General features: G+C 33.9%; 2 protein-coding genes across 3 annotated transcripts in view; both read left to right on the top strand.

Moving 5' to 3' along the window:
• Positions 1–137: 137 nt before the first annotated feature.
• On the top strand, positions 138–16,728 carry LOC127847706 (sodium/potassium-transporting ATPase subunit beta-1-interacting protein-like). 2 transcript variants are annotated; one of them, XR_008034131.1, is made up of 6 exons: positions 138–495; positions 4,965–5,102; positions 5,935–6,015; positions 7,754–7,966; positions 11,574–12,247; positions 15,214–15,352. XR_008034131.1 is itself a non-coding variant. In XM_052379785.1 (6 exons), the coding sequence occupies exons 1-6, from the start codon at positions 373–375 to the stop codon at positions 15,684–15,686; spliced, it is 1,089 nt and encodes a 362-aa protein (XP_052235745.1). In that variant the 5' UTR covers positions 146–372; the 3' UTR covers positions 15,687–16,728. The 2 variants fall into 2 exon arrangements, 1 of the variants encoding a protein (XP_052235745.1); XM_052379785.1 differs by having other exon boundaries at positions 146–495; positions 11,574–11,634; positions 15,214–16,728.
• Positions 16,729–24,865: 8,137 nt separating this feature from the next.
• LOC127847701 (glutaminase liver isoform, mitochondrial-like) overlaps positions 24,866–27,755 on the top strand; it is a 65,888-nt gene continuing 62,998 nt past the window's right edge. Inside the window, exon 1 of the mRNA XM_052379779.1 lies at positions 24,866–25,001. The gene's annotated coding sequence lies outside the window, so the exon portion shown is untranslated. The remainder of the gene's footprint in view (positions 25,002–27,755) is intronic.

Genomic DNA, 27,755 nt, shown 5'->3' with positions numbered 1-27,755 from the left:
TGATCAGTGCGAGTATGTTTGTGTTTCGTTGCAGTTGTTGTTGTCGTTGTTGTTGTTGTCGTAAACAGGAAGTATCTGAATTGTACGCATGCGCATGTGCAAATTAGTCACTACACATATTCATACACAGCCATAGCGACAAACGCAGAGTTCATAAATATAGTATTGAAATTCAAATTGTTTTTAATGTGTTCAGAAATCAGTCTACATTCAATGCATCAAAATAAAAGTGTAAAGGATATCGATGTGTTTCCTTTATAAATTATTTAGACATGTTTCAGGGTCCTATTTGTCGTAGTGGACTAATATCGTAGGATGTTCTTAGGTTGAAAAATATGTCAAAATGGAACGATCTGTGACAATTTGAAAACTATGTTTTTAGTCGGCGTTTATCAACTTCTTGTTAAATTATCAAAGAAAATGGCGGGTGAGTCGACAAAATGCTACTCCACAGCCATTTACACCACGATTATGGTGGTTTTATCACTACAATTGGTGAGTATAAACTCGGTCATTTAAAGTTCAAAAACGATAATGTTTATGATAATCACTCAGCCCATCAGTAAATAATGCACTCAGGTGATGTTATGAGAATGTTCGCATATTTTTGCTGAAAATGTAATACTCAACTTAATGCATGTCCTTGTTATCAAATGTTTAACAGTGCGATTGAATCATCGCGTTCAATTTATAAATATAATCAGATTTTAACCGATCTGGGATTGTTCTGTATGAGTGACACATAATCTACCTGAACAATGTAAGGGCTAGTTTAATCCTTCTTTATGTGACCCCCTACACCCTTTTATCTGGGGTATTGTTATCCTGTGTAATGGCAATATGCTGTTGTCACATTGTGATGACCCTTAAGTAATAAGCGATAATACACACCTGGTTCTGGAACAACCTTTGATCATTTATGGAAGGATTTTTATAGGGAGGACAAGTACACTGAATACAAGAACTCAATGATAGATCTGGGTATTCACTGACAGCGAATACATTTCACATAAAGTGAATATGCATGTTTCCACTTACATATTGTCTAAAGGATACAGAGGGACAATGATGTTAATGTTCTGGTCTAATTTCTAAATATCAAAGCAGCAGAAAGATCATGCATATAGCAGTGAATTTTTAGTGCTAAAATCTAGTCTCACTCTTATGCAGGACATAATGTAATTGTTTTCTTCTATAATATTTTTTTTAAATTCTGCTCTTCATAAAAACTTTATATTTAAAAAAGTTGCCTTTTTTGTGGATGATGCCAAGTTGTTTTTTATCAAGCGTTTTATAAGAAAAAAATAGCATTTGTTCCCAGATATTTATTTTATGTTTGTATGCCCTCAGTGCAAGCAGTGTTTTTTTTCACCTCTAGGGGAATGGTGGCGGGGCCCGTCCAAAGGGGAAAAATACGTCGTTTTTTAGGAAAAGGGAAAAATAAAGAAGTCATTCTTTTATATGTAATGATATTTATTATACATCAAATGTATGAATACACATGTACCGTAAAAAAGCAGTCATAAGTCGAGATTTTTTACCTCCAAAATTTGATTAAAATTACGGTATCGACTTATGAGGTCAACCATGAAAAAATTAATGAAATTCGACGAAGATTGATCCCTGCCGCAATTGTTGTTTTAAAAAAAAAAATCGTTGATTAACGACACATGAAATGTTGTCTTTAACTGATACTTACCAATTAATATAACCACAGTTTGCAACATTTCCATTGTTTATATTTTCATAATTTAATCCAAAGTTTTCATGTTAGCAGGTGGTTTTTATAACTGAATGCTCATTTTTTAAGTCAAGCGATAATTGGCAACCTGTGTGAATTGACAGTTTGACGTCATCAAAGGAAAGCCGCTTCCTGTCAAGAAGCCATAAAGTATCACCCTTCTAGCCGATAAAATAAGATTCCTTTAATTTGTGCAGCGACATGTTTAAACAATCGCGAGTCATCGTCCAATTATGTTTGAGCATGTGCATAGCTCAGCCTTTTTACCTGTTATGTAGAACAAAGTTAGCAGTCTATTGGTTATGTCAATCATTGTAATAAAAAACGTGTTTTACTGAGGAAGTAATCAATTGTTTTGATAGATTAAAAGTGCAAAGATTTGATTACAGTGATCACTGTGTCATCGGATTAAAAGGTGAACTTTTGTGATCGCTTTTTGTCCGTTGTGCGTCGTGCATTGTGCGGCTTCAACATTTGCCTTGTTAACTCTCTAGAGGCCACATTTATTGTCCAATCTTCATGGAATTTGGTCAGACGATTGGTCTCAATGATATCTTGGATGAGTTCGAAAATGGTAACGTTTGCTTGAAAAACATGGCTGCCAAGAGGCGGGGCATTTTTCCTAATATGGCTATAGTAAAATCTTGTTAACTCTCTAGAGGCCACATTTATTGTCCGATCTTCATGAAACCTGGTCAGAAGATTCATCCCAATAATATCTTGGACGAGTTTGAAAATTGGTTGAAAAACATGGCTGTCAGGGGGCGGGGCATTTTTCCTTATATGGCTATTGTAAAACCTTGTTAACACTAGAGGCTACATTTATTTTTCGATCTTCATGAAATTTGCTCAGAAGATTTGTCCCAATGATATCTTGGATGAGTTCAAAAATGGTAACCTTTGCTTAAAAAACATGGCTGCCAAGGGGCGGGGTATTTTTCTTATATGGCTACAGGGTTTTTTTGGCCCAATTTTATAGCCGGCTATGTTCCCAATCCCAAGTACCCCCCCCCCCCCCCCCCCCCCGAAAAAAAAAACTTTTTTTTTAGAAAGAAGTGTCTAATGCATATTTTATCTCAATTTTAATTCAATTACATCTAACAAAGTATTTTATGATTTTGTTCTTTTAATTTGAATAATTATAAAGAGTTATGCCAAATTTATTATTTCCCTAATCAGTGGACTTTTCATGTGGAAAAAAAAGGCTAATGAATTTATTTTCCCAATTTCATGAAAATGCCGATAAAATTCCCAATTCCAAAGCCATGGGCTATCTTCCCAAAAAGTGGGAAAAAAAACCCTGGGCTATAGTAAAATCTTGTTAACACTGTAGAGGCCACATTTATTGTCCAATCTTCATGAAACTTGGTCAGAAGATTCATCCCAATAATATCTTGGACGAGTTTAAAAATGATGCCAGTTGGTTGAAAAACATGGCCGTCAGGGGGCAGGGCGTTTTTCCTTATATGGCAATAGTAAAACCTTGTTAACACTCTAGAGGCCACATTTATTTTCCAATCTGCATGCAACTTGGTCAGAAGATTTGTCCCAATAATATCTTATCTCAGGTGAGCGACTTTGGGCTTTTCAGACCCTCTTGTTTTTAAATAATTTTAATAAAGTTTAAAATTTAATCTTACCGGTTATGTTTGGCCCGCAATTTATAAAATACTTCCTGAGGAATGATTTTCTTCAAGTGAGTACTAAATAAGTGAGTTGTATTATATGAATTTAAAGCTTTTGAAACTTCTGTCATCTATTACAGTATATTTCGCTTAATTGAATAGCCCATTTGTCACATCTGAATATTCAATTATCCAGAGTATTCAATTATACGGAATCCGTTATATTTCCAATGTTATCACTAACCGGGTGTAATCCTCCTGGAAAATAAGCTTTTCATGCATAATCAAAACATCGTTTCGACACATAAAGCCTTAAAAAATAATAATATTGGAATTAAATATTGAATCCATTATAAATATAATATAAATGTTTTGTTGAATTCCCGAATGAGAATACAAATTTTGTAATCCAAAACACAATTTCTTGCTTTAAATAAAACATCCACTTGTATTTCCTTTGCCCCTAACAAAAAGCTAGCGAAAACTATGCAGCAATGTACAATGTCACGCCATACGGTGCGTGTAATAATTTTTCCCATATTTATTTTATTGCTTACCCAACGCTAACGCTAGCAACATGTATTGCTCATGTATTGTCCTGGTAAAAAGCGCGTGAAAATTAGCATGGGTGTATTTACACTGTCGAAGGAAAACTTTGCAGCGAGTAGAATGCTGTATGTTTGACGTTACGCTCTTTCAGGTAGTTTAGTATTGAAACAGATAATGTACTGTGTACTGATTTACCGGAAAATCTGGTCAATACTGGATTTAATTTTGGTAATTGTGAAAACATGATCAGCAGTGTTAAGACTGCGATGTTTTGACAAATTCAATTTCTATTCAATTAACCGAATTATTTGATTATCCGATATTCAATTAAGTGGAATCTACTGTATTACGAAATCATTTATATTCATCCCAATTATATATATATTTTTTTAATTTACAATTTTGTCCACAGGTAAGTTATAAATATCTTAATTTGAAAAAAAACCTATACATTTTTGGACTCTTCATTTTCTAATGTGTCTGTATTGTGTGTCAGGGATAAAGTGTGGCGGGAGAGGGAATCAATCTCTGGACAGTACTTAATTTTCAAATTCAGAGCTGATATTTGGCTCCATTCCCAATCGAAAATGTATTTATTTTCCCCAAATCGGACCTAAATATTACCAATTGAACATTTCAAAAACAACAAAAGAACTTTTTTTTAGTTCAGTCTTTAAGTTGAACCTTAGTAAATATGATATTGAAAACACTTTTATTCGTAAATATGAATGATTTGTTCGCAAAACAACAACAACAACACAAATTTCCCAATTTTTGGCAAAATGTCCCAATCCAAAGGGACTGGCTCCATTCCCAAATTGGTGGGAAAAAACTGCATGATGTGGGCCCTGTTTAACACATGCAAATTAATTTGTCCACTGTTATGAGTTGATAAACTCAGTGATAAACATAAATAAGAAAAAACGTACCTTTGAATAACTCAAAATTTGCCCCATGTACATTAATAAGAAATATGTACATGTCAATAACTCAAAATTTGCGCCGTTAACAATATGTTTGCTTATCCATCTATGTTTTATTTCTTTCAGTTGGGGACAATAGAGAAGCAGGTGTTTGATTTCCTGGGATACATGTGGGCACCAATCATTGGCAACTTCTTCCAGATTATTTGTTCCATTTTGGGTATCTTTGGGACTTACCAGTTCCGGCCTGTGTTTATTGCAATAGTAAGTACGGTATATGGTTATTTGCACCATTCTGGGTATCTGTGGGATATGCCAGTTCTGGCCGGTGTTTGTTGCAATAGTAAGTACATTTCCAGATTATTTTTTCCATTCTGGGTATCTGTGGGATGTGCCAGTTCCAACCAGTGTTTATTGCAATAGTATGTACAGTACATCCAGCACATTACAGAGGTCTCCCCATTGCATTAAATTTCCTGTGGACAAAAGTACCATTTTCTTTTGCAATTCTTCATATTTAGGACAAATTTATGAATTACCACTTGTATCCACAGGAATTGACAGTAGGTACTAGTATTTTTTCTTTTACATGCATTTTTACATGTAGGCTGCCAAATGTGTAGGGTATATCATAAATAATGGTAAGTGTCTGACTAAAATACATTCGGGTGATGTCTGAAAAGAACTTTGACAAGTTGACAGGTACTCACGGCCTGTCTTATGGTGTCTGACTGATTTAATGAAGTGCTTGCAAGATTTAGCTGGGCTCTGCCAATACTGACATGTTAGCCCGCTACCACTTCGATACGTATTTTCACGCATTTGTAGTCCCTTAGAAAGTTAAATTTAATTAAAGACCTTTCTTACTAGATTCAAGTTTTAAAGGCTTTGTTTCCAATTCTTAGATACTGATGAGCAGCAAACAGTATAAAACCTCAACAGACTGCAAGTAACTCGCAGGCTGTTCTGATTCAATGCTGTTTTTACATAGACATTTTCTCTTTGCTTCTGTGTGGGAAAGGGTTGACACATTTTAAATAATTCCATAATACACAGTGGGGTAGCTATCTATAATCTCTCCCATTGCATGTTTCAGTATTCCACTTGGAGCTTGATATGGCTGGGCTGGAACATCTTCGTTATCTGTCTGTACTTGGAAGTCGGTGTTCTCAATAGGGTAAGTGCTGATATACAGTTTTCCAGATCTGAAAGTGACAGCTTGTAGGTACCATATTCATACATACAAAGTTCACATATATCATTTTGGAGACTTTTGATAGGGGTAGTTAAGTTTTGTTTAAGGCTAATAGATTATTACATGTATCATTAATAGGAAAATATTTATTAAAATTATTAAATAAAGGTCCAATGCTGGTCTAAAATATAATATTAAAAGTTTAATTTGTGTCTATTACTGTCTCTGATTTCATTAGGTCTGTGTTATACAGAGTCAAAAACTGAGATAAAATCTGCAGCTATGACACATACATCACAAAATCTTCACATAGCAAGTTAGTTTCTACGTGCCTCAGGTGAGAGACCAATGGCCTTCAGACCCTATTGTTTCAATGTTATCTTGCAAATGTAAGTGAAAATTGGCATATGTCATCACCCTTTTGTTATGCTCTAGACCTTTCCCAAATTCCCAACACATTTCTCATGGTCCAGTGTCATGAACATACCCAGTTCTTTTGCTCAAGATGATATTTGAGATTCTTCTCAGCTGATTATTGAGAATGTTGGTCAGCTCAAAAACAATTTTAAATCTTAGCTATAAGAATGTGCACATATTCCCCGTCAAAATGAGGGTTGAATCCGGCTCAAAACTTAAAAAACTTCTTTGAACACCAAATTGAGCACTATTTCAAACTCTTCTAAAAAAAAATGCAAAATAAATGCAGAGTTTAGCTGGAATATTGACCCATATCTTTAACTTGACTTAATAGAACAAATAGTTTTACATTCTCACAATGGTCCAGATCTTTTCCTATACATTTTCCACAAGTCAAACATAACATTATGGAACAACGAGTTGTTAATTCTCACAATTCTCTAGATCTTTTTCTACAAATTGACCCTATCTCAAACTTAACATGTAGAATAGTGACCGAAACTTAGCTCTCATACTTGCAAAATGTGAGCAAGATTTATGGAAAAATATAAAGCTTGCAATTTTCTGCAAGTAGAAATTTCCGATTTCTCAAACCTGTTTTTCCATAAATCCTTTAAGTATTGAGAGATTATTACTTTCTATAATTACGACTCCTCGTTTTCAAAATCAAAATCAAACGATTAAAATTTTAAAGAATTGCATAAAAACATTTGGCCGCCATTGTTGTTGTTGTTAGATTCAAGGGAAGCTACTCTGGTATGAGCTATGGTTCACTAGGCGCTTGCGGCTTATAAGCGTCTCGGTGATTGCCACTTTCTAAAAATCTTTCCGTCTGCACGATAAAAAACGTTCATCAATCATGGACAAATTTCTAAAGATGCCAGGGTCCCAGGACGCTGAGAAAGCAAAGAAACTTGAAGCTCCAAAAACTACAGAGAAAGCCACACCGACAGCAGCTCTCAAAAGTTAAAAAATGGATTACTAAATTTTAGTATCTAGATTATGTTGTTGACAGTGACAATAATTATGCTTTTTTAATTAGCCAACATATAATGTACAATTTTAAGCAATATGGTACAAGGAATGTATAGTTTTAAATAAAAAATATAAAAATCCCCGATTGCGAGTAAATTTGCAAGTGAAAAAAATCAACAAAAAAATGCAAGTGCCTTAATAAGTTAAATTCGGTCCCTGTCCCTGTAGTACAAAAATTATAAAACAAAGATCTATACATTTTCTCAGCGACGATTCTCTAGAGATTTTCTTATTCTTCATTGCCCATATCTCAAACATTACATTACAGAACAAAGAGCTCTACATTCTCACGATGGGCACCAAGTCTAAGAGCTGGTGGCTAGACCACGGTATTGGTTGCCGTGTGAACAACGAGTCCTGGGTCGAGGGGACAGCTGAGGAGCAGGGCCGGCTGATACCGCCTGAGGAATACGTGGAGGGATGCATTCTTGAGTACTATTACGTAGAGGTTATACACGCCGCGATACAGTGTCTACTGGCGGTAGGTTGCTGAATTTTAGTTATTATTACCCCCTGGGTGCAAAATGGTACCATGTGACATTAACGTAAGAAGGCACATGGCACATTTTTGCACCAATAGGGCGTTTGTAAATGTTTTGTTTTTTATATAAACATTTGGGGAATGGGTCCAGGGCCCTGTGGATTAGGAATAATGGTGGCTTTTTTACTAAAATTGGGAAATAGCGTGATGGTGTATTTATATCGCTATTCATGCAGTTATTTCTTATGCCGTCACGGAATGAGAGGCATACAGAATTGCGCTTGTCGGTCTGTTTGTAAAGCTCTGTAGGTTTTCAAATCTTTTGTTTTGATAAAGCCTTAAATAAGCTGGTGGATTGCAGTCAAACATTTACAGTATAATAATCTTAACAGTGTGTTGTTTTTTTTCACCATTTTGGGAATGGGGCAAGGTCCCTTTGAATTGGGAAAATTAATGTTGTTGATTTTATGATAAAAAATACTAGTACTTTGAAATTGATAACAAGTGATTTTGATATGATATTTCCTAAGTTCAACTTATAGAGATGGGCTTTGAGATAATTTACTTGTTGAGACTTATTTTAAAAAAGTATTATTTTTTGGAAACCTTCAATCGGGAATTTTTAGATCCTATTTGGGAAAAATACCGTATTTTCCCACTTATAGCGCGCCCCCATGCAAAAAATCGAAGGCTGTTTTAAATGCAAAAATGAGAAGAAAAAAAATCAAGACAATAAAACCACCAAATCGGACCAAAAATGGCTGCCATTTCCCTATTGCTCAATCCATGTTTCCCAGAGTGAGGCCTTATTTTTATGCCCCCGAAGGAGGGCATATATTAATAATAATCGAACTGTCCGTCTTTCCGTCACACTTTGCGTTTAGGTTTCGAAAAATGCTCATAACTTCTATTTCCCTTCACATAGCAACATGATATTTGGCATTCATGTGTATTTCATGGAGCTGCACATTTTGAGTGGTGAATGGTCAAGGTCTTCCTTCAAGGTCAAAGGTAAAAAAAACAAATCCAACAGAGCTCCAGATAAGGGTCGTATTTTCGTTATTACGAATTATTTTCAAGTCCGTTACGTTTTTATTTTTAAATCTTGTCGTACCATTAAGAATTACAAAATCAAGTTACAAATATTATTTTTACATCGGTTCGTACCGATTTTTATTGAGTTCTTGTTCGCGTATTAAAGATCTATGCGGTGCTTATATAGAATGGTTATCGGGTTTGTTTAACACAGCGCATTTTTTCCAATAAAAGTGGTGTATACAGTCTATCTGTCAAAAAACAATGGCGGCGCCCAGAGAGCGTCCTAAAAAACTGCAAAGCGTCCAAAAACACGCTTTTAACATATTGTACGCAAAGTGAGCCGAAGTTAAATGTTTAGAAAGACATTATAGAAAAGATCTTATACGATGTTGTATGTTCAGTTTCCGACACAGTCGGAAAATCTAAACAAAAACGCGACACAACGGGTCCAAACTTAAACACACAAAAAAACATTGAACAAGTGGAAGGGACAAGTCCCATGGCTAAGCGTTGAAAAGATTTAAGGGGAGACCCATTTTATTTGTGAAATATGTAAAAATTCATCTAAGGCATGCAATCTAAGCACAGTTTGGGCATATCATTGTATTTGAACAATAAAATTGTATAATACTGAAAAGACACTGTTGAACTTGTATAAATAAAGTTGCTAGTATGTTTATTTTGATTTTTTTTGCATGAAAATAACCATTATTATTATTATACGCCCGTCTATGACGGGACGTATTATGGTATACCCCGCGTCCGTCTGTCCGTCCGTCCGTCTGTCCGTCCGTATGTCTGTTAATGTCGTACGCTACGTCAAATATCCTTCGATGGATTTTTTTCAAATTTCAACACAATCTTAATATTGATAAACCCTGATCCCCTTTCGTTTTTGACGGAATTCTGAATTGTCGTTCCAGAGTTATGGGACTTTGTTCGTCAAAATTTCGTTATTTCATTGAATGTCCTACTGTAGCTATATAAAAATGTTAAAGTTGTTATAACTTTGGTATGCTTGGACCTAGAGTCTTGAAACTTGACATGAAGGTTGGCCAGAACTAGTAAGTAACCCCTGGACATTTCAAGGTCATTCATTTGAAGGTCAAGGTCACTGTGACCTTGAATGTAAAAATGTTAAAGTTCTTATTTCATGTTATAACTTTGGTATGCTTGTACCTAGAGTCTTCAAACTTGAAATAAAGATTGGCCAGTACTAGAAGATGACCACTGGTCATTTCAATGTCATTCATTTGAAGGTCAAGGTCACTGTGACCTTAAATGTTAAAATGTTAAAATTGTTATAACTTTGGTATGCTTGGACATAGAGTCTTCAAACTTGACATGAAGGTTTGCAAGCACACTTAGATGACCACTGGTCATTTCAAGGTCATTCATTCTAAGGTCAAGGTCACACAAGGTCACTGTGACCTTAAATGTTAAAATGTTAAAATTGTTATAACTTTGGTATGCTTGGACATAGAGTCTTCAAACTTGACATGAAGGTTTGCAAGCACACTTAGATGACCACTGGTCATTTCAAGGTCATTCATTCTAAGGTCAAGGTCACTGTGACCTTAAATGTTATTGTTGTTCATGTATCCTACCGTAGCTCAAATATCCCCCGATGGATTTTTTATACGCCCGTCTATGACGGGACGTATTATGGTATACCCCGCGTCCGTCTCTCCGTCCGTCCGTCCGTCCGTCCGTCCGTCCGTCTGTTAATGTCGTACGCTACGTCAAATATCCTTTGACAGATTTTCTTCAAATTTTAACACAATCTTAATATTGATAAACCCTGATCCCCTTTCGTTTTTGACGGAATTCTGAATTGTCGTTCCAGAGTTATGGGACTTTGTTCGTCAAAATTTCGTGATTTCATTGAATGTCCTACTGTAGCTCAAATATCCTTCGATGGATTTTTTTCAAATTTCAACACAATCTTAATATTGATAAACCCTGATCCCCTTTCGTTTTTGACGGAATTCTGAATTGTCGTTCCAGAGTTATGGGACTTTGTTCGTCAAAATTTCGTGATTTCCATGCTCATGTACTTATAAAATAAACCATGTATTCAAATACAAATAAACTGAAGTAAAAAAATGATTCAAAGGGTTATTTATTACCTTACTACTTCATTGGCGAACGACGGGCGTATCATGCGCTCATGGCGCAGCTTTTATTTATTTTTAGGTCATTTATAAAAAATAAGAATAATTTTCCAAAACTTAGTAGTAACGTTAAGCATAAAATTTCAGAGTTAAGAATTCTTTTTGAAAATCTGGTAGTAATTTAAGAATTTCACAAAACCTTATCTGGAGCTCTGTCCAGGGAAAGTTATAAGCTTAAAAGGGAGAGAATTATTTGTACCTGCCAAATGATAAAACAAGTAAAATAAATCAAAGCGGCGCAGTAGAGGGCATTGTGTTATTGACAAACACATCTCTTGTTTTAAATTTAATTGGAATCTTTTTGCAGCTGACTGGATTTGTGTTCACGTTATCTTCTTTATCTTTTTGCAGCTGGCCAGATGTGTGTTTACGTTCTCTTCTTTATCTATTTGCAGCTGACTGGATTTGTGTTCACGTTAATGGCTATATACATCTACAGCGAGGAACAAGAGTCGAGTAAGTACTCAATGTCGGCTAGAACTTACCTTAGTCCCAAAGACTATCCCAATACTCACTACCGGCCAATAAGGGCCCTTCAGCGTGCTAAAAATAGCGCTGGCGACCCGGTTTACGTTTCGTACACCGAGGCTGAGCAGTGGGCATCGTCTCGCGACACGGTTGACAGCTTCCTTCCAATCAATGAAAACAGTGACTATGTGATAGGGGACCAGATTAATTACCAGTGCGCTGGAAGAGGAAGTGATAATATCCAGAGTCAGACTGGTTATTGTGATAATTACTATAGTGATGGTGGGAATGGTACTTATATGGGGGACCAGTCTGTGGTGAAGGGATATAACTCTTACAGCATGCCTATCAAGGGAGGCAACTCCAACTCTGAAACAGGCTTTCAGCCCCCAGCGACAAAGCGGCAAAGAATGAACTTGAACGATAGTGGGAACTCGGACAATTATAGCCATAGCCTCTGTGCTAATGGTCCAAGGGCGCATAACCCAGGTGGAGTCTTGTGGTCAGCGTATCAGGGGATCGACGGTTCTAACGTCGTCTCCCCTCTGTAAAAGTGGATGGCCGTGCGCGACTTGCCTATTTAACACATAACGCTTTACAGGTGTGTGGAAGATGCTTTGGCTTGCAGACCTTACCTGTTCTTGCTGTTTGACCTACCGCTTCAGTGATTTTTGTTTGGCTTTATATCTTACAGCCTTTGCTTTTTGTTTCGGAAAAGTAGTGCAACATTGAAATTGGGGAAAATGAAACATTATTAATATGATTATAAATAACATACCAATTGTTTAATAAGTTCTTGTTTAACTGCATTTTTAATTTAAATAAGTAAGTCACTAAGTGCTATAGAATTATATTGCTGTATAATAAACTCACTAAGCCATTTTTTGAGTTAATTTGAAAGTTTGGCATTGGGATTATTTTTCGTCAGATTTTTGTGGAAAATGTTACATAATACATTTAGCCATTGGCAAACTGCCTATACAGGTTGTAATTTTGGGCAAATACAAATCACTGAACCACTAATCATTGGCAGGCCCCACTTGTTCACAAGTATTCAGAAAAAGTTATAGCCTAGACAAATTTGCAACTGTGGTTAAGAAAATCTTTGGAAACAGCGAAAACTGGCCCTGAACATTTCGCATCTGTTAATATTAGGCTGTATTTTCTCAGCCATAGTTTTCTTCCTTCAAAGTCCATTGTATTGAAATAACATAAATAGCAATATCAAACCTAAGTTTGTCAGTTTAACTTTGTGAACTTGTGGGCAAGTCATGCAATTGCATTCTGTTTTGAGCCATGTAGCTAGAACAGCGCGCCAATTTAACCATTTACCACATAGATACGTATTTGTATGCATTTGTAGTCACTTAGAAAGTTAAATAATTTAAATAAAGACCTTTCTTAATTAAATTAAGTTTTAAAGTTTTCATTTCCAGCCCTTAGATACTGATGAGCAGCAAGCAGCATACGGTTAAAACTGAACAGACTGTGAGTTACTCACAGGCTGTTCTGGTTTTATGATGTTTGCACATTTTGCACATGCCATTGTCACTTTGCTTCTGAGTGGGAAAGAGTATAGTCAATATTAACCCTTTGCATGCTGGGAAATTTGTCGTCTGCTAAAATGTCGTCTGCTGAATTTCTAAAACTAGCATTTTCTTCGATTTTTTTCAAATAATATTATCAGAATAGCAAACAGTTTGGATCCTGATGAGACGCCACGTTTTGTGGCGTCTCATCTGGATCCAAACTGTTTGCAAAGGCCTTCAAAATTCGGTTCCCGCACTTAAGGGTTAATGCCTTGACTTTATCTTTACATATAGATCGATATGCAATTTAATTGCTGATTTCTACTAACCAACACTGTTATTATATTAATTACATGCTGTTTTCTGATAACTAGTACTTGCAATGACAATGTTATTGTATCCTTGCTTCGTGACGTTTCTTATCTTTTTCATTTGTTTCATATATAAACAATAAATTTATACTAGGCTTAATTTAGGACCTTAGTGTGTTTCCAAATATCTTCATTGACAGGTAAATACCAAGGTAGAGCAAATTGTATAGGTCTAACTATTTGGTATTCTGAAAAGCATTTTATCAAAAGCGTAATCTATTAACTGAATTATTTAAAGAGATTATTGGAGATAAATAAGCAATACATGTATATATCACATAAGTTTCAACTATAAAAAACAAGTAAACCAAATACCTGTATTGAACAACATGTCGTTATTGATTATTCAGGGGAGTCGGCTGGCTTAGGTCCGCCATTTCCTTTGAATTTTCTAGCAAGCATTTTAGTTGTATTATTGGTTTGTTTGAATTAATTTGTTTGGATTTAAGATTCTGATTGTTGCCTGTTTTATTTTCATGTTTCATATACTAGTGTGCACCTGAATGGATTCTAGTTTGTGCCAAATTGTCAATTTTATCATGCATATTGATTTTAAATGTCCATTCATTCTTATCAAAAGATAATCAAATAATAAGATATTCATCTTTCCTGAAATCAAGTGCTTTTCTCAACTTTGTTTACAATGGTGTAATGGTTAATAACTAATTAGTCTTGTCACTCATAAACTTGTCAAGTAGCCATTGAAGCTAACATCCTTTTAACTTAATAAATATGTTTGATTCATGGGACAATCAACAAAAAAATCAGACTGAACATTATTTTAGCATAGCTATCAATTAAAATAATATGAGGCTAAAAAATTTACCAAGAAAAGCCCCTTCCCCCCCTCCCCCTGTACTAATAATATTATGTTATTATAATTATATTTTTACTATTCAAAGCTTGAATGGTCAATTGGTAACAATTAAATTATTCATCTAGTGTTTGAGTTACGGGTTTGAGTTACACGTTGGAATGTTGTTTTATATCTTAAATTTTAGCCATCATTAGTATTTGAGACTATTATAAGAACTTTATGATTTAAATTAATTTTTAAGAGAATATAATATGAGAAGTAGTCCCTTTAAAAACTTTACATTTAAAATTCAACACAAAAAAAATTGATGGGCAAATTACCCATAGCTGCAGGTTCATTCTTGCATGCATAAACATTTTATTGAGTAATGCAGTTGTTCTTTAACTTAACATATGTTTTAAATTTAATCTCTTTAAAATTTTGCATATTTATTGGAGATTTATTTACAGGTCTTTAAACGAAAACTCTTTATTTTGCGTATGTTACTTTGATGCAAAAATTACATATATACTAAATTGAGGTTTCTGTAAGTTCTAAAATGTCAATCAAAGGATATGTAACCAATGTAAATGTTTCCTTTTAAATGTACATGTTATGAATATTTGTTATGGTTTAATTACAGGGGAAACCAGAAATGGTTTTTGTTAAAGTGCAGATAATAGTTTAATATAAATCAATAAAAACAGTTTTAAGTCACTACCTAAGTCACTTAAAAGTTGTTGTGAAGGTGTTGAAAATAGTAGAATTATATATTTTTTTCTTCTTAATATGCTCAAAAGCTGTCTATTGCATAATTTGAAACCATTTTGTTCCTCAGTGGTATAAATATTTTGAAACTTTTGTGTTCCAGCTCCTGCACCCGTAAACCATGAACTAGAATACGTTAAAATGAACACCCTCACACCAAATGGCTCAACAACAACAACAACAACAACAACAAGAAACGAGCCTTCATCACCCACCAGAGCTGGTACATCCAACCTCGCCTATGAAAGTGACGCTCAATCCACGCGCACAACGACAGACATCCACGAAACATACGCCACAGGTACCCTCGATCGGCCGCCCAGCTACGAAACGAGCATGCGCAACACAACAAACGTGAACAACCGTTACGGTGCGGACAGACAGAGTGTTCGTAGCACGCGAAGTGCACGCAGTGCAAGAAGCGCACGCAGTAACAGGTCTACGCGCAGTGCACGGACTAAACGGAGACGCGATCAGAGTAACGAACGTCGCGAAGAACTCCCATGGGTGCAGATAACACCTTCAGCCAGTAACCATGCACATATGGATAGTGCACCGTACCGGCACTTTCCCTGATTCTCATGGTTTAGGCAGATGCTAACGTGTGAAATGTGCCTTGAATGGCGTATTTGGTTATCAGGGGTGTGATTTTTCCTTCCATTCAGCTAATTTCCTCCCTTTCAATGTCCAACTAATAAAATATAAAAAGTTATTATCTTCGCAGGATCTGCATACAAAATGAAGAGTCAGTTAAACTGTGTTAGGGGGGAGGGTAGGGTATTGTCCTCCCCTGTCTTGGTTTCTAAATCACACCCCTGAAATATGGGTCTCATGGACTTAGGTGGATTTAAGTGTGTAAGATGTGCCTAGAATGGCATATTTGGCAGTTGTAGTGCGTTGTTCAGTGGGCTTGGTTGTGTTGGTGGATCTTACAAACAGCTTATTTTTCTATGATGTATTTTTACTCAAATATATTTATTTAGTTACAATTCAACACCGTTTAACATTTGTATTGATTATTTATATAAAGAAGATGTAATTAAATATCAAACCATGCCTATAAAACGTATCAACATACAATTAATGCTGATCCTGCATAAACTTTTTTTGTGTTTTGTATAGAATGTATGATTCATTTGTGTATGCTACTATGTTACAATGGTGTTCTGTACAAAAACAGTTATTTACTCTGCTAATGTCTCAATTCAAGCTTGTGTTCTGTAACAGCGTGAATGATTTGATAAGAGATCTGAATTAGTCTGATCAATAACTGTAGTAGGCGTGGGAAAATTGTGTATGAAAATTATTTTTGTTTTGAGTCTAGTTATGTACCAAAATAAATTGTACAGTTTTGTTGACTTAGGATTTAATTGTATAGTATTTGTATGTGAGAAATGCTTGCACTTGAAGAATGCATACATATTTTTCATACATGCGGTTTTTGATATGTTAGAGATAAGCATGGTTCTAAGCTCATTCTAAAGCTCGTTCACATAATGCTGTAGTTTTAGTGAAGAACAAGATCATGGGTACCCTTATTTGCAATTCTGGCGCATGGGTACCCGTGATTGGAAATTTAGAGACAAATGTGCACAGTGCTTAACCCTTTTTACCACTTAGATACATGTACGTATTGTGACACATTTGTAGTTCCTAAGAAAGTAACATTTAATTCTTATTAGATTCAAAGTTTAAAGGCTTCATTTCCAACCCTAAGATACTGATGAGCAGCAAACAGCATAAAACCTGAACAGACTGCGAGTTACTCGCAGGCTGTTCTGGTTTTATGCTGGTTGCAAACGCCATTTTCACTTCGCTTCTAATGGTGGAATGGGTTAAAGGCCTTAGGAAAAGGCTAGATAAAAGCAACAATAGTATTCATAATTATTAGATTAATAATGTTTTAAATTGGGACTCAACTTCAGATTGTAAACACTCTTTGGCATTGTGCCAGGTGTTATTGTTGATTTTAACCCCTACATACATAGTCAACTTTTGTCGAGTGATATTTGAAGCTTTAGAGTGAATGATATCTGTTATGGTCTTTTGTCATGTCAACATTTACATATTTATCATTTGACTCATTTATCATATCATCACCCACCATGGGAATTAACATGTCTTATTTGTTTTACAAAATACTAATGGAATGTGTTAGTGAAATCCTGCTCAGAGTGTTCCATCCCTTTGTTTCTATTATGATTGGGGAAAAAAAGGCGGAATGACAGTGAAAAGCACTAAACTAGATATTATTCTTACTGGAGGAATATACTGACCATATGTTGTTCTTCAATCTTGTGTTAAGTGGCATTATTGTATTGTTTTTGCAGTGCTCCTATTTACTGACTTACAATACTATGTCCTCAGCCTTGAACTCATCAAAAAACTTATTTATGTGTGTGTTAATTGTGTTTGAAAAAAGTATGGTCCAAATATTGCAGGCTTTCTTCTTAGTTTATTTTGCTTGTATTTATAAATGTATAGATGATGTATAATGGCCATGATTTGTTTTTAATACATAGTTTTTATGTATGTTTACTAAATAATTACTGAGCTTTTTATTCGGTATGTTTGGCATAATTATACCAACTTCAAATTAAAGTTCTGTTGAAACTAAAAATTTGATTGTCATAATATAAACTTTTTTAATTTATTGGTGAGCTTTATTTTTCATACATATCTCTAACATTGAATCTTGATTTTCATAATTGAATACCCAGCAATAGGTATTTGCTTTATTTAGTGCATATTTAAGTATAATGTATTACCACTGTATTAATTATCTGATTTTACACTGTTGGTTAGCGTCGGTGCGTTGTGTTTTATTTTTGGGGACATTTGGGTAACTGTGGACATAATTCTTTTGTAGACCATGGCAAAGACACGTATGCAAGATGACTACAGGTTGCACCTTATTTTGAAAGAGCTGTGTTTGGTAAACTGCTTTTCTAAAAGCACCACATGAAGTAACACATAGTTTTCTGTACATATTACATCACAGGAGCAATCTTATGATACTGTCAGAGTTCTCTCCCTGATTTTTTATGAAATAGTGTCCAAAAATAACAAGTGTACTGAAGTTAAAAAAAACAGTGCTGTCCAAAGTTTCCATTCCACGTCTGATTTTATTCGATATTGGGTGACTTGTAGTATTTTCCATCGAAGTGAGCTTTATGACATCAATGATCAAATATGAGGAGAACAGTGGTGTCATGATTTTGTCATCATACAATATGGATATACTACAGAGCCAGGCACAGCTTTTTGATGAGGAAAGTCATTGACAAAACCATCCTATATTAACCAAATCGACCATAAATAACAAGTTCCAAAATGTTCATTCCGATGAAAATGTTGATGTAATATTTTCCAATCATTTAGTGTTAATGTCTTATTATATATATTGTGAATGAATCAAAGTAAATTATGCTACATACACAGTAATATATTGAACATGCATGTATTTTAGCCCACCTGAGCAGTAAATGCTCATGGTGAGCTTTTGTGATCACCAATTGTTGGTGGTGTTCTTGTATCATCGGTCGTCAATTGTTTACTTAGTTACCAGTCTAGAAGCCATATTTGTTAACCAATCTTGATGAAACATTGTCAAATTGTTTATCTTGACAATATCTTGACTGAGTTGGAATCTGGGCCACATGTGTCCAAAAACTTGGTCAACAGGTCAGGTCTTAGAAAAACATTGTTACCACTCAGCAACATTCATAACTTAATCTTGTTGGAACTTGATCAGAACGTTTATTTTGACAAAATCTAAGCCAGATTTTAAGTCTGGGTCATGGGTTTAAAAACTAGGTCATTAGGTCAAAGCTTAGGAAAAAAAACTTATTGCCCCTCTAGAAGCCAGTTATAACTCAAACTTAATGAAACTTGGTCAGAATATTGATCTTGTCAATATCAAGGCATAGGTCGAATTTTGGTCACTTGCGTTTAAAATTTTCATCAACTATGACATCTTTGAAAAACCTTGTTACCACTCTAGATGCCACAGTTATGACTCTAAATGAAAGTTTATCAGAGCGCGTATCTTGAGTGACAATATCTAGGCTGAGTCCAAATCTAGGTCATGAATATCTAATAACTTAGTCACCTGGTAAAATTTTAGAAAAAACCTTGTAACCACTGCAGAGACCATATTTATGACTCGATCTTCATGAATCCTGGAATGTTTGTCTTAGCAATATATAGGCAGATTTCAATCAGGTTCATGTGTGTTCAAAACTCCGGTAACCAGGTCAAATCTTAGAAACTCATTGTTACCATTTTAGAGGCCACTTGTTTGACTCAATCTTAACCAGACTTGGTTAGAAGGTTTATCTTTACAATATCTGGGTTTAATTTTACGCTGGGTCCCTTTTGTCCCAAAACTAGGTCACCTTGTCAATTTTTGAATCTGGTAACACTAGGTCACTAGGTATATTCCTATAAAATCATTGTTACCATTCTAGAGGTGGCATCAATGACTAAGTCTTGATAAAACTTTGTCAAGATGTTTATCTTGACAATATCTAGGTTGAGTTCGAAACTTGGTCTTGCATGTTCTCAAACTAGGTAATCAGGTCAAATCTTAATAAAGCTTGTTACCGTTATGGAAACACTTATTACTCAACATTGATGAAACTTGGTTAGAATCTTGATTTGTCTTGAATTGTATATTCAAATTTAAATCTGGTCATGTTTGACATAAATTAGGTCAACATGTCTAATATAAAAAAAATGATAATGCCACTATAGAAGCCACATTTATGACACGTATACAATATCAAGGTCAGTGTGAGCTCTGGCTAAATTGAGGTCAAAAACTATGTCACTAGGTAAAGTATTAAACAAGGGTGTACCAATATTGCCCTCTTGTTTTCACATTTTACAAAAACATTTAATGTTTAACTTTGTACTGTACTAGTTAGCATGTGATAAGCATGTAATTATCCCATGTTCAAAATACTGCAATACAAATGCAATATTATTGGTTATCTGTGTTACCTCTGTATTATCGAATCAAAATACAATTATTGTTTTATGAGCATAACAATGCAATTAAAATTTATTTATTATATTCATATCCAGGTCAAGGTCACGGTGACCCGAAATAGTAAAATGATTTTCGGATGATAACTCAAGAACGCTTTTGCCTAGGATCATGACACTTCATAGGTACATTGATCGTGACTCGCAGATGACCCCTATTGATTTTCAGGTCACTAGGTCAAAGGTCAAGGTCACAGTGACAAAAATCGTATTCACACAATGGCTGCCACTACAACGGACAGACCATATGGGGGGCATGCATGTTTTACAAACAGCCCTTGTTTAGTTATTCGCCAATGTTTTTGGTTTTTCATACATGCGTTATTTTTTGTAGCAAATCATTCGTGAAAATTATTGCCTTTGTGTAGTGCATATTTTACATGTATCAGGTATGTAAAAATGGTACATGTACATGATATTGATTCAATACATGATATTAACTATGATTGTATTCAGTTGTTGTTTTTTTGTTCAATGCAGTAATTAGATGAGTAAGAAGTCATAATAGCAATAGAATTGAATGCTTACTCCCTTTACTCCTATGTATGTAACGCTTAGATTTAAACTAGATTATGGATTATATAAATTCCCTAAGTATAAAGTGACACAGTCCTAAATACTTGTTTGCAATGGTACCATGATTCAATTACTATGTTAACATATAAGTAAACCTGAAATACTCTTGACTATCTCTAAGACTGGTTTTTGTGAAATTAAAGCCATATGTAGTACTGCATGTAAAATTGTCCCTGTTAATGACCAAAAAGGGAATTTCACATTTTTTGTTTAACCCTTTGCTCGTGGGAAATTTGTCCTCTGCTAAAATGTCATCTGCTGAATTTCTAAAATTAGCATTTTCTTTGATTTTTTTCAATGAATACTATAAGAATAGCAAACAGTTAAGATCCTGATGAGACGCCACGTTCTGTGGCATCTCATCTGGATCCAAACTGTTTGCAAAGGCCTTCAAAATTCGGTTCCAGCACTGAAAGAGTTAATAATTCAAAGAATGAAATTGTATTCATGAAAAAAAGTTTAATGTGTGTTATATTTGTTGAACTGTTTATGTTTATGGTATGCTGATGTACAATTACTTACATGATTAACAATGTTTTCAGTTGTCACTTGTATAACTTTATATCAGTATTCTTGAGAATATTTTCACTAGAGATTGGGATTTTATATTCAGCCATTTTAGATTTGTTAAAGTTAAAATGTTTGTAATAAGCGCATCAGTTTCAAATGCTATCAGGCGTTGCTTTTCTAAACTTAAGTTAATATGGTCGACAGAACAGACCCTTTGTCAATGCCAGCAAAGAATGATTACGTGCTGTCAATCAATTGCATTTTCAGGCAATTTTTTTTACTGAATCCATTGTTTTTGTTTCGATGATTTGAGAACATTCAGTTTCAATTTTGAATCTCACAAAAGGAACCTCAGAGTTTCCTGTTTTGAATACATTTCAATGAAAATTAAATACCATCATAATTATTTAATTTAAGACAATTACATGTGTATTTCTGTAGGAATAAATTAGAACAGAACAACAAATTTATCTAAAAACCAACAAAAAAATGTTGGCAAATATTAAACAATATCAAAACATGTTTCAAATACAAATCAACATTTTGTTATTTTAATGTTACATTTTACATGTGAAATAACTTTCTTTTGTACCTTTATGTGATTTATGAATTATGATTTATGAATGTTGAAAAATGTTTCCTTGATATTTTTGTTAAATATGATGATAAATAAAATGTGTATTAGATACAATACGACTCCATGTGTATTTTCTCTGATTCACAGTGATAAGGGTTTCTGGTAGTTAAGAAAAAAATGGAGTAAGTAAGATAGCTTACAAAGTTACATTTTAATTTTGATGATAAACAACCTTAAAGTGGCAATTTGTTGAGTAGATGTTGTAATACAAAATATGCTTGAATATTCTCGAAATGTTCAAACATACATTTTACACTTTTCCCTAGGATGGTAAGTGTTAAGTATTTTTTTTAATAACCATAGTTTTATGGAAAAATAGAAAGCAACACATCTGAGTCTGCATGCATAGGAAGTAAACCCTGTGGACATTGTTTTTTGCAAAGAATAACAACAAAGGTTATATGTATATATTTCACCTTTTATGACAGAGGCGGATTCAAGACCTTTACCCAATTAAACATTTCCTTTAAATCATGCAGTTTTCCCCAAAATGAAAACTTATATCAGCTTTTAACATTTCCCAAATTAGCTATTTAAGTAATAATAATTTCTAACAAAAATCTATTGGATAGGGCTTCTTTCCGATGAGAAGAGAAAAACCCTGAACTATGATCATTTTGCTTTTTTTCGGAATAAAAATTGGTGTGTGTATAATAATTTGCAAAGTTGAGAAAAACAATTATTTAATTGCTCATTAAGTATATGTGTACCTTTGAAAGCATCTGTCATCTGATGTAATGTACAGCTAATAGCTATGGAATAAATCTTCTATTGTTTACTCTTCTAGGTTTAAGATGCTCTAGCCAAAAACCTAGCAGATATATCATGTCAGAAGTCAGTGTCAACAATGTAATATATGGTGTGTGTGTAATTTGTCTCTTAGTGTTCCACTGGCTTTAAGAGTTAAAGGAAGGTCAAACTATAGTATCTGATGTACATCTATGAACCAGATACCATAGTTTTCAGCTTAAATTTCAAAGAACATGCTAGAACCATACCAGAGCTAAAATCTGTGACACAGAAGTTTAATTAGTAAAAGTTGGTGTTTTTACGTTACACTATTGTATTTTTATTTTATACAAAGGTCCACACAGTACAACGAACCTACATGCAAAATGAGTATATACTAAAACAAACTTGTTACACGTGAATCAGGAACATTAAAAATATTATAAAAAATGAAGACAAAGACTTGAAGATTTTCAAAACATTGGAGTATACATTTTTAAAAAGTTAGGGACCGAATAAATGAAAGTTGTGACGCAAATCAGTTTAAATTACTTTATTATATAAAGCTTTGAAGGGGCCTATAGCCCTTTTATCAGCACTATCCAGTTCATACTGAATTTGAATCATAGAAACAAACTATGGGTTTAGCTCCATTAAATTGCAATAAATGTGTGTTTATTTAATAAATAGTTTATCATGAATCATATGATACCCGTAATTGATGAAAAGCCTATTGGAATTCTGTATATCTCCAAATTCTTTTTTCACTTTACTGTAGAGATCATTTTACTATAATGTTTCAAAACATGCGAAATGTATGAGGTTTTCTTGTTTAGATTTATGTCTAAACGGATTTGAAATAGCCCCTTTAATTGAAACGGCTTTTACTGCAAGGCTAAGGACAATATGGCAATATATGTAAATAAATGAAAAACACAACAAATATCCATTATAATCCATTATAATAATTTATCTACCGTGTAATCTCTTACACACACATGCAACAGAAGTGTCTTTCAATTGTATAATGATATATTTCACTGCTCATTGCATCCCCTTAAACAATTTCTTTAAACAGTTCACTTAAAGTTCAAAAGAAATAAATATTCTCAGTGTTTACCACCTGGTCCAGATTAAATCTATTTTACACCTGTTCCAGATTAAGTATAACTTTGTTTTTGTTATAGGAGTTTCAAGGGCAAGATATCCTACCCATGCAAAACATGTGTTCATGATGAGCCAATGTTAAAGGCCCATTATTAAGCAGTACAATATATGTTTTAAATATTAGCCTTTCCACAACAGTATAGTATTATTTATCAATAAATGTTCCTGTTTATTGATAGATCTGTGTAATCAAGTTAATTATTCCAGTGCTCTATTAAATAAAGAGCACTTGCTTTAAGTTATGTGTTTGACTACTCCAAATTATTAGACGTAATCTACGTCGATGTATATCGACCTCATATTTATAGGAGTAGCGTTTGACAAATTCAATTTATGAGATTGATTATTTAACAGCTAGATCATTATAGAAATGTTATACACACTAGTATATGTTGGTGTGACATTGATATTAAAAAAAACTCTTTATAATCAAGCAGATCAAAATTTTATTGAAAACTCATTTTAGCTTTTAATAAGACTCAGGTTTGAGCGCTCCCCAACCCACATCATGAATTGTTATGTGCCGGTATTAAACTATTTTATTTTGTGTTAAACAGTATATACTTCGCATGTGCATCAGATACCAATCTGAACTGTTCACATGTTACTGAGTTATCTTGTGAATCTTCATTACCAGATCCGGCTTGACGTCATACCCGCGAATCAATAATAGCGACCCGGATTCTTTACACGTATATAGATCTAAGCAATATTGACCTTTTAGACAGTAACACACATTGTTTTGAAAAAATATTGGAAGAATACATCGAGTGATATATTTATTCTAGAATGTAAGTGATAATGAATGCGGTCAGTGACTTGCTTCAACTCTGGCATTAAATGCTAAGGTCGCGAATTTACGATAATTAATGCGTACTGAGTATCGTTATATTTCTTAACATATAAATGTTGTTGATTGTTAACTGTACAGTTATACATTATTTTGCAAAATATCCAGAGAACTCTTCTTTCTAAACGAATGATTTACGAAAGTTCTTTGCAGTAAGATTCTTTCCAATTCGAAATACTTCTTTAATCCATTTAATAAGACGTTTAGACTTAGGTAAAGCGGGCGAACTGCCTTTAATGTGTATTACGGAGGTGTGCCAAAATGATCCAATCAGAATATTCCATAATACACACACCTTTCGATAACAATAGAAGTATTCCGAACAAAGTGTTTTGTTTGTAGCCACTGCTCAAGTAAACACGCGATAATTACGGTATTTATAAACGTTTTATTTATAATATACTTTTTTTTTCAAGTAAATATGTATATATAATTAAGTTCATGTAAGATCTCATAATGTTTCATTTAATACGCAGATATATTTTGTACTATCAGTCCAATGTTATTGTGTATACATGTGAAATCATGTAAAAAAACTGGCTGGGGAGATTGCAATCGTGATACATCGGCTATCTCGGATTCCTCCGTAAGATAGGCCTCCACTCTGGATCAGCAGACGATTTATTTCATAAATCAATCTCTGGGTTAATGGTCGCCATCTTTCGAACTACTTTAAAAAGTACAACAACAACAATAACAGTAGAAGACAAGTTTAATTGCGAAAAGTTGAAAAATTGAGTACATGTGTCACGGTTGTTGAGTGAAATAGTGTTATTTTCAACTGTGTATGAAGCATGTGAACTGGTAGAGGAATAACCGAATTGTTGGTGGAAATGGAATTTAGAAATATATCTAATTATTCATCATCGTGTAGAATTATCATCAGCATCATTTCTGTGGAACATTGCACTATTCAAAATACAAGTGTTTCATAGATATGGTGCTTTTGACATAGTTCACTAACCATCAAGACTGAAATGATTCATGCACACAGGTAAAGTAAATAATTGAATTTGTGCAGAATGTTTATTTTTTACAAATTATTATTTAATTTGACCAATTTATTTAAGATTGAGTGCACTGAAACTCAGAGTCTAAAGCTTAGTAAGACACTTAAGCCAGTTTTCTGAGAAGAAACAATACTTGTTCAGAGTATAGCAGGCTCATGCGGCCTCTGGTTTATTTATTTTGCCTCGGCCTTTAACCTGGGTCGCTTTGATTTCAGGTGTTTAGCCCCCATATCAACAAGGCTCTTGACCCTATATGTAGTTATTCATATTGTTTAAAGATTTTGAGAACCCTCACTCGGTGCCAGTGGGGATAAAACAGGGACCTTCTTATAGCTAGATGAATGCATCAAATATGCCAGCAACACTTTATAATCAATAACTTTATAATTGATGATTCTGCTCATTTAACTACATTACTAATTTACCAAAACAATGTGAAACACATTTTTATGCCCCCAAAGAAGGGCATATAGTGATCGCACTGTCCGTCTGTCTATCCGTCACACTTTGCATTTAGGTTTCGAAAAAATGCTCATAACTTCTATGTCGCTTCAGATGTAACATTCATATTTGGTATGCATGTGTATATGGACAAGGCCTTCCCATACACACACAAATTTTGACCCCTTTGACCTTGAACTTAGGGTCGGCGTTTAGGTTTTGAAAAATGCTCATAACTTCTATTAAAGCGTTTATCGGGGGCGTATGTCATCATACGGAGACAGCACTTGTTTTTGCTACTGTCCTCTGCACAAACCATGATATAACTGCATATATGCATCCAACCAAATCAGTAAAACTATTTGTCACTTAATTACAGTAAACTTATTGCATGTTAACTTTTCAACAATATATATATACATGTACATGTATATATAATTATATATAACAGATCTTGAAAAAAACACACATCAACTTCAAATTGTTTTAGTAAATTATAGGCTTTACTTGGTATTGTGACATTGACACCACTCATGCATGCGACTATACAATTATACAACTATGGAACACATTATTTATGAGAAATTCCAATACATCAACACATCGTCTCAGATTTAAGGCAGATAATCTAGTGCTTTTTTGATGCCATTTTTACTATTACACAAATTTTCATTTTATGTTATGATGCATTGATCTTGTTTCTAAATTAACCAAGCAATCATGTTAAACTTTTGAAGAAAGATGTTGTCTGATAAATATAGAAAATATAATCACTACAAAGTGAACAAAATTCAGTTGACTACTGTGACCAACAAAGATTTGCCAAAGAGCAATTCAGATCATGATTTAAATTAAATACAAGTAATATGAAAGTCTGCCTATTGGATCCCAGTTAAGACTTATTTGTCAAATCTGCACATTAATTTTCCCTTAGCCATGTAGAATTGGGGACTAAATACCATCAAGTCATGTAAAAAGGAGCAGGGTATAGCACGCTGCTATTGATCTCTTGAGCTTTCACATGAATTTTACGGGCAATTTTCATACAACAAATGATATTATATAGTGTAATGATAAAGCATTATGAGCACAAATTATATCTCTTACTAGTGGTGCAAAAATCTATTAAGTGTCACATTTCAAAAGAAAATTTATATAAAAAGGTATTATTAATTGTTAAAACGTTATAAAAGGTTATTTCAATTCACTAAAGCATTTAATTACAAGAACAAGTGCATTTTATGTCCATTACAATACATGTAACAGTATTGGCATTGTATTTATCTGCATTTGATGTATTTATTACACTTAAAAATGCAGACAAGACACACTTCTAACAGAAACAAATGTATTTTTTTCTGCATTTTTCCAGCATTAATACTCTTCAAGTGTATTTTTTATCATCCCAAATACACTTTACCAGGAAAGAGGTATGTTAAAATGCATTTTTAGTTGGTTTTAAGTATATTTTCAAATGCATTAAGACACTCTTTTCTTTTGCAAAAAATGTTGAACAAAAACTTGAAAATATTTAATATACTAAAGTGTTGTAATAATTAAAGTTTTGTATGAGCATCAAAAACAGTGTCAAATTCATACCAGTGCCTATTTAGTAGCAGTAGGCCTTATATGGTCTACTTGTGGTAGAAATAATGCATTTTGTATAATACAACATA

This window comes from Dreissena polymorpha, chromosome 10, assembly GCF_020536995.1.
Source record: "Dreissena polymorpha isolate Duluth1 chromosome 10, UMN_Dpol_1.0, whole genome shotgun sequence".
NCBI lineage: Eukaryota > Metazoa > Mollusca > Bivalvia > Myida > Dreissenidae > Dreissena > Dreissena polymorpha.
This window is presented reverse-complemented; position numbering and strand designations above follow the sequence as displayed.